The 17,567-nt window shown below is 37.7% G+C and overlaps 2 protein-coding genes across 5 annotated transcripts in view; both read left to right on the top strand.

Annotated features, from left to right (window-relative positions):
- Positions 1-6,745, top strand: part of mtmr7a (myotubularin related protein 7a) — a 9,775-nt gene extending 3,030 nt beyond the window's left edge. Inside the window, exons 5-14 of the mRNA XM_083559884.1 lie at positions 1-90; positions 1,000-1,134; positions 1,226-1,358; positions 3,839-3,948; positions 4,039-4,164; positions 4,529-4,578; positions 4,668-4,868; positions 5,018-5,152; positions 5,524-5,650; positions 5,785-6,745. The exon at positions 1-90 is cut by the window's left edge and continues 39 nt beyond it. Of these exons, the coding sequence (XP_083416010.1) occupies positions 1-90; positions 1,000-1,134; positions 1,226-1,358; positions 3,839-3,948; positions 4,039-4,164; positions 4,529-4,578; positions 4,668-4,868; positions 5,018-5,152; positions 5,524-5,650; positions 5,785-6,066 (1,389 nt within the window). The 3' untranslated portion in view covers positions 6,067-6,745. The remainder of the gene's footprint in view (positions 91-999; positions 1,135-1,225; positions 1,359-3,838; positions 3,949-4,038; positions 4,165-4,528; positions 4,579-4,667; positions 4,869-5,017; positions 5,153-5,523; positions 5,651-5,784) is intronic.
- A 3,644-nt stretch (positions 6,746-10,389) lies between these two features.
- On the top strand, positions 10,390-17,565 carry cnot7 (CCR4-NOT transcription complex, subunit 7). Of its 4 annotated transcripts, none has more exons than XR_014536772.1 (8): positions 10,390-10,583; positions 11,515-11,731; positions 11,838-12,031; positions 12,238-12,261; positions 14,682-14,843; positions 14,973-15,117; positions 15,202-15,395; positions 16,376-17,565. XR_014536772.1 is itself a non-coding variant. In XM_083561375.1 (8 exons), exons 2-8 carry the CDS (start codon positions 11,615-11,617, stop codon positions 16,505-16,507), a joined length of 885 nt encoding a protein of 294 aa, XP_083417501.1. In that variant the 5' UTR covers positions 10,391-10,583; positions 11,515-11,614; the 3' UTR covers positions 16,508-17,565. The 4 variants fall into 4 exon arrangements, 2 of the variants coding, with proteins under 2 accessions (XP_083417501.1, XP_083417502.1); XM_083561375.1 differs by having other exon boundaries at positions 10,391-10,583; positions 15,285-15,395; XR_014536773.1 differs by lacking the exon at positions 12,238-12,261 and having other exon boundaries at positions 10,391-10,583.
- Positions 17,566-17,567: the final 2 nt, after the last annotated feature.

Raw genomic sequence — 17,567 nt, 5'->3', positions numbered from 1 at the left:
TCTGCAACCATCCCGGTCATTATAGGAAGTTCCAAGTTTCGGAGCAGGGGCCGATTTCCTACGTTGTCATACTACTGCAAAGAAACTCAAGTGAGTTTGCAAACATTTTTTGCAGTTGAATTTAGCTCATTTTAATGACAGATTAGAAAGTCTGACCCTTTGTTCCCTCAGCGTCTTGTGTCCTGATTGTTATTGGTCATCTGTCTTCTTATAGTAGTTCAACTGCAATAACGTTTTCAGACTTTGACACTGATATGCCTCCTTTACATTTTTACTCAGAGATCTTTTTAAATCTTGGGCTGCTATGTGTTTTTAAACTGTCCTAAATATTATAATGTATCATTTACAACTGTATCCAAAAATTTGTGTAATAGGTACTTAAAAGCAGGCTTAGTCTTTTTTGCAGTCTGTATGAGTTTACTTAATCGGTACAGGCTGTTTGTTTTTATATTGAGGTTAAGTATTCTCTAAAGGCTTGTATTTGCTTTTGGTTGGATTAGTTTAAAGAGCAGTTAAAAATATGTGACCTCTACATCCAATGCAGGGTGATGTGACAGAAATGGCTCAGACATAGTATTAATTTGTTTCATATCTGTGTCCCCTGTGTGCTCAGGGTCTAAAATAAATAATTCCAACATAGCTTTAGATTTGTATGTGGGGAAATGAAGGTCAGCTTCTCATGGAATAGGGGTCGATTTTATGGGGTTGATATTAGGGGCTTTGTGTATGAATTATTATCTGTGGCTGGTCTACTAGTGGTCATTTCTATTTTGCATCAAAAACAGCATATCACTTGTGCCCTGCAAAAATGTGTTTTCACTTTCTTGTGCCATCAGTGGAAAAGTACAGTTAGTGGGAAAATAATAGGGATGTACACCACAGTGTTTATTGCTTTTAACCCATTTGATTATGTAGACATAAACACCCAGTAGAGCTTTTTCTTATAATGTGGTTCATGCAATCAAGTCTTCATCATACTAAAACTGTTTCCCATGCCAGGCGGCCATTTGTCGGAGCAGCCAGCCTCTGTCAGGCTTCAGTGCACGCTGCTTAGAAGACGAACAGATGCTAGAGGCCATCATGAAGTCCAACCCCAGCAGCCGGTTCATGTATGTTGTGGACACCCGACCTAAGGTGAGGTCTAATCTTCATCACAATGACAGACATTTAAAAATTTTTCAAATGATTGCTTTATTGAGATTACATATCCCTGATGTGTTTTCAGCTAAATGCAATAGCAAACCGGGCTACAGGAAAGGGCTATGAAAACGAGGATAACTACACCAATATAAAGTTTCAGTTCCTTGGTATTGAGAATATCCATGTGATGAGGAGCAGTCAGCAGAAACTAATTGAAGGTACACATACTGTTGCTTCTGTATGCTACATTTAATCTGTAATTATTAATCATATAAATGAAACACACGATACAGTGCCTGTGCTTTTTTAATATATATTTTAAATAGCTTTTTCATCTATCGTATTTTTGTGAATTGACTGCCAGATGATGTTCTAAGATTCCAGTTTATCTATCTGATGTAACAACATTTGTGAGGTAGTGTGGGTCATTTGCTAGCTACAGTACATAGCTGGGAATACATGGCTGAAGATCGTGGGAATATTCTAAATATTCTAAAATCTGGTGCTTTATCTTGTAAAAAAGAAAGTTTAAACAATATCCATAACAAAAACAGGTGCAAGTTAACATGGTGATTTTCAAAGCATGATAAAATCTTAGACAATTGTAAAAACATTAACATTGAATATCGGCGCATGGCAGCATAGTCGTGCAGCAGGTAGCGTTGCTTCATCAGAGCTCCAGAGTTAGAAAATCAAACCCTGGGTCTTTGCAGAGTTTCACATGCATTCAATGTGTTTCTTCTAGCTGTCCTGGAACCTAGATAAACTAAAGCTAAAATGTTCCTAGGTAGGAATGAGTATTTGAATGCATGTATGTTTTGAGATTAACTGGTGTCCCATTCTGGATGAATTCTTCTGCCTTAATCCAGGACTCCTGGGATAGAGCCTAAATCACCCATGACCTTGTCCAGAATAAAGAGGTTCTTGCAGAATAATTAAATGATTTGGTAAATAAATTAATATTTGCACAAGAATGTTGACAAAATATGATTTTAAAATAAGAACATAGTTGTTTCATGTAAATTGTGAGACAACCTGGGCTGGTGTATCTAGCAGTTTACAGGTAAGAGAACGATGGGAAGCTGCTACATACATCTGCTGTAGATTTCCTTGTAATTATTACTCCATGTTGTGAGAGAGGAACACTGGACCACCAACTGGTCTTATTCACTCTGCTAAAGATCCTTGGCATTGAGAATACTTAGACTTCCCTGTAGGAGGGATTCATAGTAACGCTAGGGGGAATTTTTTAAGGAATGCTTAAATACATCTGGCTTTCATTGCTTGACTATTTTTATTTGATCTTAACTTGACAATCGGGACCCTTTACCCCTATTGGGGGGGGGGCGTGAGAATGATTTGATTCACTGTTGTAAAAATAATAGTAGTCCGTGCTTTGATTTTGCCCTAGAAACATTAGGGAGTCCAGAGGGTGTATACCAGAGAATAGCTGTCCAACTGAGACAGCATGGCACCTTTAGCTCTGATTACATTAAAGCCAGTTGGAGCCTTACACACTAATTTTTCCCAGAATGCCAATTTTCCTAGAACACACATCTGCATTTGAATGAACCTGTTCACTTGAATCTAAGCTTGAAGCACTCTCTTTTCGAGGGAAGCCACTAGCTTTCTGTAGAACATTTAATGCTTGTTTTAGATGAACATATGATATGTATGTTGACCGAGCCATTACACACTAATGAACCTGTCACAAGGCTTTTATACCTTCTCCAAGAGAAAAGCTGGAACAATGTAGTATTTTAGTAAGTAAAGCACATACAGTATAAATACACACTTTTGGACTGCATAATCATATTATGTTCATGTTAATCGTAATTTTAAATGATGACGGAGTAATTTCAAAACAAAGATATGTTTTATTCATTACACACTAAACAATGCTAAATAATGACATTTGTTGATCAATTTGACTTATATAAAATGTACAGACCTGACCTTAAGATTCATATGTGCTTTTTGAACATCTCATTGCACATTTAGTCCCCATTTGCTTTTATAATAACCTCCACTCTTCTAGGAAATGTTCCATTAAGTTTTGGGAGTGTGGAAGTAAAGATTTGTGCTCGTAAGTAAAGTCAGGTACTGGTGTAGGGTGAGGAGGCCTGGGGTGCAGTCAGCATCCCAGTCAATTCTAAAGATGTTCAGTGGGGTTGAGGTCAGCGTTCTACACCAGCCCACTCACGATCTTTCACTCCAAACCATATAAACCATATCTTCATGGAGCTTGCTTTGTGTACCGGAGTATTGCCACCTGTTTGTCCTAGTTCAAGCGATGGAAAAACTGAATGCTACTGCATCGATGACATCCTATACAGTTGTGTGCCTTCAACATTGTGGTAATTGTTTGCGAAAGAACTATACCTGGGAAAGTCAAGTGTCCCCAAACTTTTGTTGCTATAGTTTATTATAATAGTTATATTAGTTATATTTTTTATATGCAATGTTATAATTATTCTAAATGATCCGAAACAAATGTTTCAACACCTTACATTAATAGTGCATATTTTAGTTGCTTATCTGAACAAAATTTGAAGTTGTCATTTTTCATGCGTTTTCTGGTTTTTATCATCCAGAGACCCTATGAACCATGGCTATTTGTTTTCCTATACTGTGTGCTGTCGGGGGATATTTATTTGTTTCCATGGGTTCAGTTTATTAACAGTTTCTCATTCCACAGTGTCTGATCTTTCTTCCTCATCCATGGGGGAATTCCTATCGGGCCTGGAGAATTCAGACTGGTTAAAACATATTCGATCAATATTGGCAGCTGGAATCTTTGTTGCCAGGGTAAGATCCAGGACTGATTTTTGAGTAAAGCACACTTGTAAGCCCTATTTTAGAGTTTCCAGTGCTGATTGATTGAGTGTGTGTGTGCAGGCTGTGGTTGAAGAAGGCATCAGCGTCTTGATCCACTGCTCTGATGGTTGGGATCGCACATCTCAAGTGTGCTCCATAGCCAGTGTACTTCTTGACCCGTACTACAGGACTCTTAAGGGATTCATGGTAAATTATATGTTTGTTAATAATAATAATAATAATCTTGCTGTATATAAATATCCATATCTCATGGTGATTTACTTTTAATGCAAGTCTGAAGTGTTATAAGTAAATTTTATGCCAATAGGCCTTTATTATTGTCTGGTCAAGACTCTCAATCTCTCCTGGAGAGCAGACCTAGCCAGGAAGAGCAAGGCCTAGTTTTATAGAATCTTAATGAGAAAAGTGAGTGAGGACGAAAATGTCCTGCAGCATGGATTAGCTCTGTCTTGGTAATCACATTTCTGAAGAGAATTTCATTTCCTGTTGTGCATGATGGAATAAGTAAATCCTGATACCTTTGTTTTATGCCTGAATGTTTTATGCATAGGTGCTAATCGAAAAAGACTGGGTTTCATTCGGACACAAGTTTTCTCATAGGTAAGATGATTTATACCCATGGTTTTGTACAGATTTATTTAAGATTCTGATAAAAACTGTTCTGTATATTTTTATTTTACTATATTAAGGTACAGCCACCTAAACGGAGACCCCAAAGAAGTGTCGCCTGTTATTGACCAGTTCTTAGAGTGTGTGTGGCAGCTCATGGAGCAGTTTCCCTGTGCCTTTGAATACAACGAGAGATTCCTTATCAGCATCCAGAGTCACATTAATTCCTGTCACTATGGCAACTTCATTTGCAACAGCGAGATGGAGAGGAAACGTCTATGGTAAAAAATAAATTTTTATAGTATCATATTAAGATACATATTGTCACGTGCATTGTGCAGTACATACTATTCAAATATAGTAGTATGCTTCTATGCATTATGTGCTTATTGTTCCTTATTGTTAAATAAAATGTTCTTTTTGTCTGAAGCATTAGAGAGAAGTCTCACTCCATCTGGCCTCATTTGTGGAGAAATAAACTGGACTATGTGAACCCTCTTTTCAGAAAAGACCACAGTCAGACCCAAGGAGTTCTACATCCCATTACCACCCCCTACTGCTTCAAGTGTGTTATAGCACATTATTAAATCCATTAATATGATATTAATGTTTAGCTTACTACACTAACTAGCGATCCCAGGCTCCCTTTCCATATATATATATATATATATATATATATATATATATATATATATATATATATATATATATATATATATATATATATATATATTCCATGTATAAGCATGATGTATCATTATATGTTAAAAATTATGATTTTAGCTTGTCTATATTTTTTTCCTATATTTACCTTCACGGGACATACAATATTGTGGTGTTTGTGTTGGTGGTTGGTGTTTTTTAATAGGAATGTGCTACAATACAAATATGCACTGTATCAGTGGTGCTGTCTTGTGCTTTTTATTTGTGGATCAGATTCTGGAGGGGTTTATACAATCAGTTTGACCGAGGATTGCACCCCCGTCAGTCTGCTCTCGAGTGTCTAGTGGCTGCGAAAGAGGAAACACAACATCTAGAAAAAGATCTGGCCATTTGTGAACAGGTAGTGCATCATGGGCTCACAGACTTAGTTTCTTTGTTGTCTTAGACCACTTTAAAACTATGATGGCTGGTATGATGTGCAGATTTATTTCTAATGTGCATAATGAAATTGCAGTGATTTTTTGTGCGTTGCAGAAACTGGCTACGTTGGCTAAGAAGCCACTGAAAGGCCTCTGTGTGAAGAAGCATGTGCCAGTGTACCTCAGCCTAGCCAACATACCTCGGGACTACAATGGAGGATATTCTGGCAGTGATCCTAAAGTTCTCAGCCTGTATGGCGTCACACCAAAAAGTTCAGAGTGGGAGTCAGGAGAGGCTCATTTCAAGTGCCACTCCTCAAGCAATGGTAATGCATTTTCAAATAAAGATAGAATCATGAATGCTGACTCAGACAAAAATGCCTTCAATGCTGCCTAAATATGAGGCAAGAAAAAAAATTAAAAGCCATATATAGAGATTGTATCTAACTATACAAAGAATGTGTGGAATTCCTGTATGCATTTGACTTTAGTTGTTCACTCAGAACTCATTAAATCCTGCATTTCTGTCAGTGTAAAAGACCAGAGTTGATATGTGTTACATATTGGTTTTACATTTGCATGAAGTTATGTGCAGTACAAACATGCATGGTGCAAAATGCATCTTAATGCTAGTATATTTATTTATACTAAGACCTGAAAGTCACACAAGATACTGAGCAAACACACATTTTCTCTGAGGAACAAATTTGTAATTTCCTTATTTAGATTCAGCTATGTTATATCTAATCTATCTAGTAAATAACTTCTTTTGTTCAAAATATAGGTCACTATGTTTACAAAAAGGGTCTTACATACTATCCAAAATCTCTGGGGAAATAAACAAAAAAACTCTGGACCAAGCAAGTTGTTTTGTTAGTCATCAGTGCTCGTTTTATTAACTGCATGAATATCACTACAAATTGGTTTATTTATTATGTTGAATGTTTGAAGGTGGTGTTATGCTGAATACATGAATGCTTAAATTATACATTAATAGTTTTGAAAGGACTTTCTTAGTGTAAGAGTTCACATTTATTACAATGTTATTCAACTCTAAATAAACATATTCAACTCTTTGTTCTGTATGATGCTAATCTTGAAAACTGATTTTGGCTTTGATATACAGGAAAGGTTTAGTCTAAATAACGAAAAATATATTTATATTGAAGTATTTGTGAAGTGTCTAGTGTACGGCTGAAATGACCACACGAGTAACCCGAATAATTTGAATAAAAACAAAATGATCGAGGCACATTATTTGCCTCGATGCTTTGTTTAGTCTATTTTACTACACACAGAGCAGTGTTTTACCGCGGACCATTATTACTGACGCACCACCCGCTAAACTCTGGAGCGATCTGGACAGGTAACACGCGCTGCAGAATAAAAAAAATTGAGGAATGGGCAAAAAGCAGCGAGGGGCGAGGAGAAGATTCATATGGAAGCCCGTTTCCGCCATATGAAAAAATTAAGTTTCCCTTGTTTCAACTCGCAATTCCGACTTTTTTATCCAATCGGGCGGAGTCACCTCTTCTGTAGTGCCAGAAAGCTTTACACATTAAAAATCAAATAGGTTACAATCAATAGAACCACATGGTATCAAACTAAGCCTCTGATCCCTGGAAAGAACTCTGTCAAACAATCAGCTCTGGAGGAGACGGAACAGGACCGATGAAGCAGAGGAGGCCTCGTTCATACACCATCTTCAATCTTCAGGCACCATAAATGTTGTTTATGAGAAATAAAGTGGCACATAAAGAAAAAGAAAAGAAAAAGAAAACACTGTACAGTGCATTTTAAAAATTTTGAGTAATCTGAAAGTTTTTTTTTTATTATTTAGATATTTATAGAACCTGAATTCGGAAATGTTGGGATGTTTTTGAATAAAATAAAAACTAAAAGACTTTCAAATCACATGAGGCAATATTTAATTCACAATAAATCATAGAGAACATAAATGTTTAAATTGAGAAATGTTACACTTTTATGCACAAAATGAGCTAATTTCAAATTTGATACATGCTACAGGTCTCATAAAAGTTGGCACAGGGGCATGTTTACCATGGTGTAGCAACTCCTTTTTTCTTCAGAACAGTTTGAAGATGTGTGGGCATTGAGGTTATAAGTTTCTGGAGATTTGCTGTTGGAATTTGGTCCCATTCTTGAATGATATAGGTTTCCAGATGCTGAAGAGTTTGTGGTCATCTTTGGCGTATTTTCCCTTTAATGATCTCTATAGGTAAAAGATCTGGACTGCAGACAGGCCAACTGAGCACCCGGACTCATCAACTACGAAGCCATGCTGTTGTAATAGCTGCAGTATGTGGTTTTGCATTTTTCTGCTGAAATACACAAGGCTTTCCCTGAAATAGACATCGTCTGGAGGAAAGCATATGTTGCTCTAAAACCTTTATATACCTTTCAGCATTTATAGTGCCTTCCAAAACATGCAAGCTGCCCATACCATATGCATTTATGCACACCCATACCATCAGAGATGCTCGCTTTTGAACCAAATTCTGATAACACGCTGGAAGTTCTCCCTCCTCTTTACCCCGGAGGACACGGCATTTGTGATTTCCAACAAGAATGTACACAAGCAAATAGAACACTTTTCCACTTTATAACAGTCCATTTTAAATGAGCCTCGGCCCACAGGACACAATGGTGCTTCTGGACCATGTTCACATCTGGCTTTCTTTTTGCATGATAGAGCTTTAGTTGGCATCTGCAGATGGCATGGTGGATTGTGTATACCGACAGTGGTTTCTGGAAGTATACCTTGGCCCATTTAGTAATGTTAATGACAAAATCATTCCATGAACAAAGGTCTAAGGCCTTGTCTCTTTAGCACCAGGATTTCTCACCTCTAAGACTTCCCTTTTATAGCTAATCATGTTACAGACTTGATGTCAATTAACTCTATTAGTTGCTAGATGTTCTTCCAGCTGAATATTTTCCAAATTTTGGGCATTTTCAGCCATTTGTTGCCCCGTGACAACTTTTTTGAGATCTGTAGCAGGCATCAAATTTGAAATGAGCTCATCTTGTGCATAAAACTGTAAAATTTCTCAGTTTAAACATTTATGTCCTATTGTGAATCGAATATTGGCTCATGTGATTTGAAAGTCTTTTAGTTTTCATTTTGTATTTGCATTTTAGGTTAGATTAGATTCAACTTTATTGTCATTGTGCAAGGTACATGTACAGAGCCAATGAAATGCAGTTACCATCTTACCAGAGGTGCATATTGTAAGATAAATAGGGTATGAGGTCATATGTAGAGGTGTGAGGGTGAATAATGTACAGAAGGTGCAGTAGGTAATAATATATGGTGTATATAGTAATATACAATATACTGTGCAAACATTATGCATAGACAGACATGTCAGAAGATCTTCTTCTTTCGGCTTCTCCCATTAGGGGTCCCAACAGCGGAACATCCGTATCCATACCCCTCTGTCCTCTACATCTGCCTCTTTCAAACCACCTGCATGTCTTCCCTCACCACATCTATAAAACTCCTCTTTTGTCTTCCTCTTTTCCTCCCTCCTGGCAGCTCCATCTTCAGCATTTTCCTTCTATCACTTCATCTAACTTACTCCAGAATTTTTTCTTCTCCATATCACAACCCACTTGTACTGGCATATCGGTACTGATGACATTTATCATCACCCATTTAACTATAATGTTATACAACCTATCAGAAACTCTCTTCACCTCCACTACACTCTTACTGTACTTTTGCTTCAGGATCACCCCTACACCATTTCTCTTTCCATCCACACCATGATAGAACAGTTTAAACCCCCCTCCAATGTTCCTGGCCTTACTCCCTTTCCACTATTCTCCAAAACACACAACATATCTACCTTTCTCCTCTCTATGATATAATTCAACCGGTTCCCTTTACCAGTCATTGTACCAACTTTTAAAGTACCAACCCTACACTTTTCCTTTTCCCAACGTCTCTGTAGACGTCTTCCTCCTATCCTTCTCCTCCTTTGGCCAACATTAGCCCAATTTCCACCGGGTTGGCTGACAATACCTGTGTCGTTGGTATCCCGGTGACATGGTGTAATATATAATTTGTGCATTTTAAATAGATTTACTGTTTTCACAACTTTCTTGTTAGAAGAGTCAGAACTGTATGTGAAGGTTTAAGTAGAAAAATTAACAAGCTTGCTTTTATCACATTTACACTTGCATATAAAATATTTATCCAAAAACTAAATTTGACTGATCAAGTTCTTTCTCATAATAGGTAAACCCAAAAATAACATTTTCACTTTTCAAGGAAAGATCAGGTATCATAACACAAAACAAGTCCAAAATGTTCTTCAGAGGTATCTGGAAAGGCTACAGTAGTTCACAATGCCAAAGTAAAGGAAACTAATATTCAGGTTGGGGACCACAGAAGGAGCACCAGAAATAAATCTCAGTCTAGCACATTTTAACAATGAACATTCTTCTGAGGAAGAAACCTTGAGAAGAACCACACTCAGAAATCTGGTCACACTGAAAGAATATTCGTTACAGTTCTGTCAGAAAGAACTGTTCATGGCAGCGGTAATACTGAGCCGTTTTTGCAGACTGTTTCTTAAAAATGTTTCGTCGGATAGACATATTCTATTTATTTATTATTTACAAAGCCATATTTGGAGGCAGAGCCCACACTCTGTCCCAATCTGGATTTATTCAGCTTCGCTCGCAGCGTGATGACGTAAGCGACCCCAATGCGTGCGCGTCGGGTTGTAATGGAGTTTGAGGGGGTGGCGGCTGCTTGTTTATGTCGGCGATAGACAAAATAAAAACTATATAACAGTTAGAGTGTACGACCCCAGTCCCGTGTAGACAAAGACAACAACGTGTTACTGAAGCAGTACATTTTAGGTGTACCTTAACTGATCAGAGGTAAGTCCTGAGAATAAGTGAACGTGTCCAAAACTAGCAGAACAAAGTTATGTGGCTAAGCAGCTAGCGGTGTAGTTAGCGATTGCTAGCATATACACAGCTCGCTAGACGTTAGCTAACACCAATCACAGATGTTCCTGATGCACGTTTTGGAGTTGCTGCTTGTCAAAGCCCAGACGAATACGAATTTTGGTGTGTTTTAATAGAAACCTAGTTGTACTGAGTTAGAGTTGCCTGCTCCAGGACTGGACGTTGTTGCTTCATTTCCCCCACGTTTTCCCGACTAGCTTGTTTAGCTGCGATGCAGTTATTTGTAGCGTAACTGAACCCAAGGGACATATTTTGACACGGCTTGATGTTGTATGTTATACAAAATAAAAATACTGAATTTGTGAAAGTCAAGATGAAGCATCTATAGTGCATACTGCCTGCTAGTTGAGTAAATACACTCTTGCAAAATCATTGGTCTTATCCAGGCACTGATCATCTTTTTGCCTCTTCTCCCCCCCAAAAAGGTGACCTTAGAATAAAACTATACACATTTATATCCATAAGCTTATTCACGTGTATCTCATATCTTTATATCTATAAGCTTATTCTAGTATAAACGTGATCGGTAACTGCACATTTATTGATTAAACCTGCCAGGCAGACAGCTGTGTAAATCAGTTATCAGCAACTTTTCCAAGAAATTACATGTGTAGGTGTAGTATGGTTGTTTTGGATTGTGTTTGCTGCATGTGGTAGCAGCTATAATAAGATTTATGATATATGAATATGATTGTAACACCAGATTAGGATGTACTTACTGGACAGTATGGCGTTATTATTTCCCCAGTATACATGCATTGTTGTTAAGTTTTTTTTCAAAACACTAACATATTGTCTGTCAGGTCTAATAATGATCTTACACCTGTGTTTTTCCCCCCAGGTCAAAACGAAGAATAGGATTTAATTTTCAAAACTGTTCCTGCGGGAGGTTTATTTTTTTATTGTTTTGTTTTTGATGCCTTCCTTCTGAAAGTGGCACTATGCCCGCAGCCACTGTGGATCATAGCCAAAAAATATGTGAAGTTTGGGCTAGTAACCTGGATGAAGAGCTGAAAAGGATTCGCCAGGTGATCCGAAAATACAATTACATCGCGATGGTAAGGCTTTTTTGAGTTCATAGATTATAAAAAAAAAAAAAAAAAAAAAAAACCCGGGCCTAATGCAGATCTGTAATGTAATCTTCCTTTTGTTGTCACTTTATAGGACACTGAGTTTCCAGGTGTAGTTGCTAGACCAATTGGAGAGTTCAGAAGTAATGCAGACTATCAGTATCAGCTCTTGCGGTGTAATGTTGATTTGTTGAAGATTATCCAGCTTGGCCTTACCTTCATGAATGAACAGGGTGAATATCCACCAGGAACTTCAACATGGCAGTTCAACTTCAGATTTAACCTCACGTAAGAATGGTTGGGTCATATCTTTAACTCTTTCTCACTCATACTAATATGAATCCATGTGGCGACTTTTGTCAACAGAAAAATCACCAAACACAAAGGAATACATTTCAGTGGCAGCATGCCCACATTATACATTGTATGCTTTGGATCATAAGCAGTTCCTTTCCATTTTCCAAAATCCTCTCTTTATTGTTGTTTGGCTACAGGTTGATCTACATTATCTCACAAAAGTGAGTACACCACTCACACTTCAGCAAACATTTTAGTATAGTATCTTTTCAAATGACAATACTATAGAAGTGTAACTTTAATATATTTTTAGAGTAGCTGGCTCACAAGAAAGTCCACAAACAGTTTGCTGAAAACAGCCTGTTCAAAAGCATAAATAACCGGAACCATGTCCTGTGGTCTGATGAGACTAAAATAACCTTGTTTGGCTCAGATGGTATCCAGCATGTGTGGCAACGCCCTGGTAAGGAGAACCAAGAAAATTGTCTTACCTACAGTCAAGCCTGATGTGGTAGCATCATGGTCTGGGGCTGCATGAGTGCTGCTGGTACTGTGGTGCTGTGGTTCATTGAAGGAAACATGGATTCCAACATGTACTGTGACATTCTAAACATGATTCCCTCCTTTCAGAAACGGGGCAGAACGGCAGTTTTCAAACATAATAACGACCCCAAACACACCGCCAAGATAACAACTGCCTTGCTGAGGAAGCTGAAGGTGATTGAGTGACCAAGTATGTCTCCAGACCTGAACCCTATTGAGCACCTGTGGGGCATCCTCAAGCAGAAAGTGGAGAAGTGCCATGTGTCTAACATCCAGCAGCTCCATGATGTAATTATGGTGGAGTGGAAGAGGATCCTAGTAACCTGTGCAGCTTTGGTGAATTTCATGCCTAGGAGGTTCAAGGCAGTGCTAGATAACAACAGTGCTCACACAAAATATTGACACTTTGGACTCAGTTTTGACATGTTGACCCAGGGTGTATTTACTTGCCAGCTATTTTGACAATAATGGCTGTATGTTGAGTTATTTTTTAGAGGACAGTAAATCTGTACTGCTATACAAGCTGCACATTGACTACTCTGAGATATATCCAACTTAAATTTTTGTAGTATTGTCCCTTGTGAACATAAATGAAACCATAATAAAATGGTTGCTGAAATGTAAGGGGTGTACTTACTTTTGAGACACTGTATATGTCCTCTATTTTAAGGATGATGTTCCTGAAGTGTGTAGGCCCACCCTTTGATATATACACCAATCAGCCACAACATTAAAACCACTGGTGGTGAATGGTACCTGTCAAGATGTAAGATATATATTAGGCAGCAAGTTTGGCAGGTTAATATGCTAGATGCAGGAAAAATAACCAAGCGTAGAGCCAAGAGTGACTTTCAAAAAGACCAGATTGTGAAAAATAGATGACTGGTCAGTGCATCTTCAAAACAGCTCGTAGGGTGTTCTAGGTATGCAGTGGTTTGTACTTACCAAAAGTGGTCCAAGGCAGGACAACTGGTGACATGGCCATTGGCCTCCAAGACTCACTAATGCTTCTGGGTTAGTGTTCATCTGATCTGATCCTATTTGCTAAAAAAGATAATGTTGGCTTTGATAGATAGATGTCAGAAGCAATCTAAATTGCAGCTTGCATTGTATGGGTTTCCGTAGCTACAGAGTGGGCAGAATTCCCATGCTGACCCCTGTCCATTTTTGAACACATTTGCGGTGGGCAACAGAATTGGAATCAATTGAAGAAGGCGATCTGATCTGTTGTATCAGGTTTTTTTTTTTCATCACATGCACAGCCGAATGCATGATGATTTCTACTTGAGAAAGAGATCGCAACAGGATGCACTGAGAAAAAGGGAAGCTGGTAGTAATGCTCTAGGCAATAATCTGCATGGTTCCTGGCATTCATGTGAATGTTACTTCGACTTTTCCCAATTACCTAAACACTGTTGCAGATGAGGTACACCCCTTAATAGCTGCTGTATTCCCAGTAAGAGGTAGTGGCCTCTGTCAAAAGGCTAATGTTTAATAATTGTTCGGAAATGGTCTGAGGAACATGACTTGGGCTCTAAATTCCTCAGGTCTCAGTCCATTCGAGCATCTATGGGATGTGCTGACTGAAGTCTGACTGAAGGACTTAAAGGATCTGCTTTAAAGTCTTGTTGCTAGATAACAGAGCACACCCTATGAGGTCCTGTGGAGTCCATGCCTTGATGGGTCTGAGCTGTTTTGGCAGCACAAGGGGACCTGCACTATATTAGGCAGGTGATTTCAATGTTATGGCTGGTCTGTGTATAGCATAAATATGTTATTCCATCATGCTGTCAGAAATTTTTTTTATTAAATTTTAATCAAAATGTACATAAATATTTATTCCTACTCATTGTTGATAAACAATATATGAAAAACTCTCACCTGGAAATTAAGTCAATCTTAATACAGAGGTGTTTGTCTACAGAAGACAGTATATTTGGTGTCTCAGGTTGTGCAATGTGTAACCATTCAGATTAAAGGAGTGCAGAGAGCTCTATTCTAGTATCCTGTTTGTATTTCAGGGAACCATGGAATGGAAAATTCTGATTGCTTGCGCTAAAGTGTGCAGTATGAAAATTGCATGAATTCTGTGTTTCAGGGAAGATATGTATGCACAAGATTCGATTGAGCTATTGACAACATCAGGTATCCAGTTCAAAAAGCATGAAGAAGAAGGCATTGAAACACTGTATTTTGCAGAGCTCCTCATGACTTCTGGTGTGGTTCTGTGTGAAGGAGTCAAGTGGCTGTCGTTCCATAGGTAATTTGATTATTTGTTTCAATATCGAATCAGTGATTCTATACATGCATTTTTTTTTTACCTGCAAGATATTACCAATGTTTTATAGCTGACTATCCAATTATTGTTAATTTCTGTGTTTCTTTTTAGTGGCTACGACTTTGGATACTTGATCAAAATCCTCTCCAACTCTAAGCTGCCAGAGGAAGAAGTCGACTTCTTTGAGATTCTTCGTTTATTTTTCCCCATTATCTATGATGTGAAATACCTCATGAAGAGCTGTAAAAATCTGAAGGCATGCACACTCTTTGTATTTGAAATGTGCTGATATATTTCTATAATGTACTTTTGGGAAAAAAGTCATTGAATTTGTATCCAGATGTTAAGGATTGCCAGGGCTAATAGACCGTTTTCTGCATCACCTGAAAGCACTTTGCTAAGTGATGGCTGTGTGATGTTCAGGGTGGCCTGCAGGAGGTAGCTGAGCAGCTGGAACTGGAGAGGATTGGGCCTCAGCATCAGGCAGGCTCAGATTCTCTCCTCACAGGAATGGCATTCTTTAAGATGAGAGAGGTGGGTCTGACATTCTAGTCTGTATGCAGGAATACTTTCTAAATTATGCAGCAACACCACTATGGTACATGAGCAGTATTAAAAGAAAACATGAAATTTCACTGATCAACTGTCACAGAACCTAGTACAGTAATCCCCTGCTTTACCACGGTTTCGAATATCCTGCCCCCGGCTTATCGGGGAATTGCATTTACCACATACCTAATTTGTTTAGCTGGTTTTCCCAGTCTCTCGCGGAATGCCCAATAGACCAAAAAACTTACAGGGAATTGTTTTTATGGAGTTTTATGGAGTTTTATGGAATGAAATGAAATATATTTATAAAAAATATAATTTTAAATTATAAAATTAAGTAATGTTAGTACAGTACTGTATACATAAAATAGCATTTTTGGGGGTGGCGCCTGTTTATTACGGTTTATCGCGGTCGGTTTTTGGAATGTAACCATTGTGATTAACGGGGGATTACTGTACTGTGTTTCAGTAGATTAATATTAACAATTAGTCAACCATGTTAGGCCTGTAAGCATGTAAATTAATAGTATAAAAACAGCTTAGATGTTCTAATAATGGTAATGGGCATAACATTTCCACCAGTTTTCTGGTAATATCTATTGATCTGTTCTTAATTGGTAAATATATGATTGTATATAGGGGCATAATAGTAATCAGCTAAGCTTTACTTTTTTATTTATGTTACTCAGCATAAACATTATAATTTATTGTATTATAAACATTTAGAAATTAATGTGTGTGTGTGTGTGTGTGTGTGTGTGTGTGTGTGTGTGTGTGTGTATGTATGTATATGTGTGTGTGTGTGTATATATATATATATATATATATATATATATATATATGTATATATATATACATATATATATATATATATACATATGTATAAAGCCAATGCTAGTGTTATATTAAGTGTGCTTGCCAAAGCAGGTTTAATTATTATACAGCAATGTTTTCTTTCATTACAGATGTTTTTTGAGGATCATATAGATGATGCTAAATACTGCGGTCATTTGTACGGACTGGGCTCCGGTTCAACCTACGTCCAGAATGGCACCGGCAACGCCTATGAAGAGGAGGCCAACAAGCAGCAATCGTGACACAACAAGAACCAGCTTACTATAAAGAACTCCACCTGCAGGGCTTAAAACATGGGTTTTTTTAGTTTTTCATGAGACATTCAATAGGAATTTGCACTTTAAAAGCTCTAACGAGACTCTTGGTTTTAGATGAAAGCTAAAAAACTTCCTCCACTTTGTTGCCTTCTTTACGTTTATCTTTTGTCACAACACATTCCTCTTTTATCATAAGAGACAAGGAAAAAAAATATGGGTGTTTTATTTTTTTCCCTGCAAATAATCAGCCGTAAGCTACATTTTATGTTTTTTCTTTTTATCATTAATTTATTGCATTTGTTCACATGCTTTAAGTAGCACACAGACTATTTCAACAGTATGCCAGTTACCTACAAGTACAGTTCCCTGATCCAAGGAGTACCATGTTGATATCTCACAACCTGCAGTAGCTTGAGACAGATGGAGCGAGAGACAGTCACACACCGGAAGATCCTGGCACTTAATGGCACGAGTCAGAGCCTTGCACTGATTTTACCTTTATGTTGGGCTAACACAGGTTTTACCACAAAATAGGAGTGTGATGCATAACTGCCACTATTTAATTGAACTGAGGGCACCTCTAATGTATCAGGACTGTCTTCATTTCATTTTAAAAAGTGACAAAAGGTTTTGTAGTATTTTAGTATAAAATCGAAGCCTTTTATTCATTGTGCTTCTTAAAAGAAAATCTTAACCAACTTAAGTACTCTGTGTCAGTGGAATTAGATTTACCTGTAGCACTGGTTTTTCATTCATGCATGTTTTGTGCTGTTTGGGTTTTGTTTTGTGTTTACAACTCTGTTGTAGATCAGCTGCATGTACTGATAGTGTTTGAATAAATGCTGTGTTGAGTCACGGTCTGAGCTTTTACGGATGTGGGAACTGCATGGACACAGCTTTTCTTCTGTTGAATGTCACCAGGCCAATTTTCTTCACCAGTGTGTAGAATGTCAATGTTAAGAATATGCAATAACAAAGGTGACTGTTTTTAGAGCTTTTGTAAATAAAGGCCTCAGATTTTCTATCATCTGCAGAATTCGGAACT

Source organism: Silurus aristotelis, assembly GCF_946808225.1.
Source record: "Silurus aristotelis genome assembly, chromosome: 14".
NCBI lineage: Eukaryota > Metazoa > Chordata > Actinopteri > Siluriformes > Siluridae > Silurus > Silurus aristotelis.
This window is presented reverse-complemented; position numbering and strand designations above follow the sequence as displayed.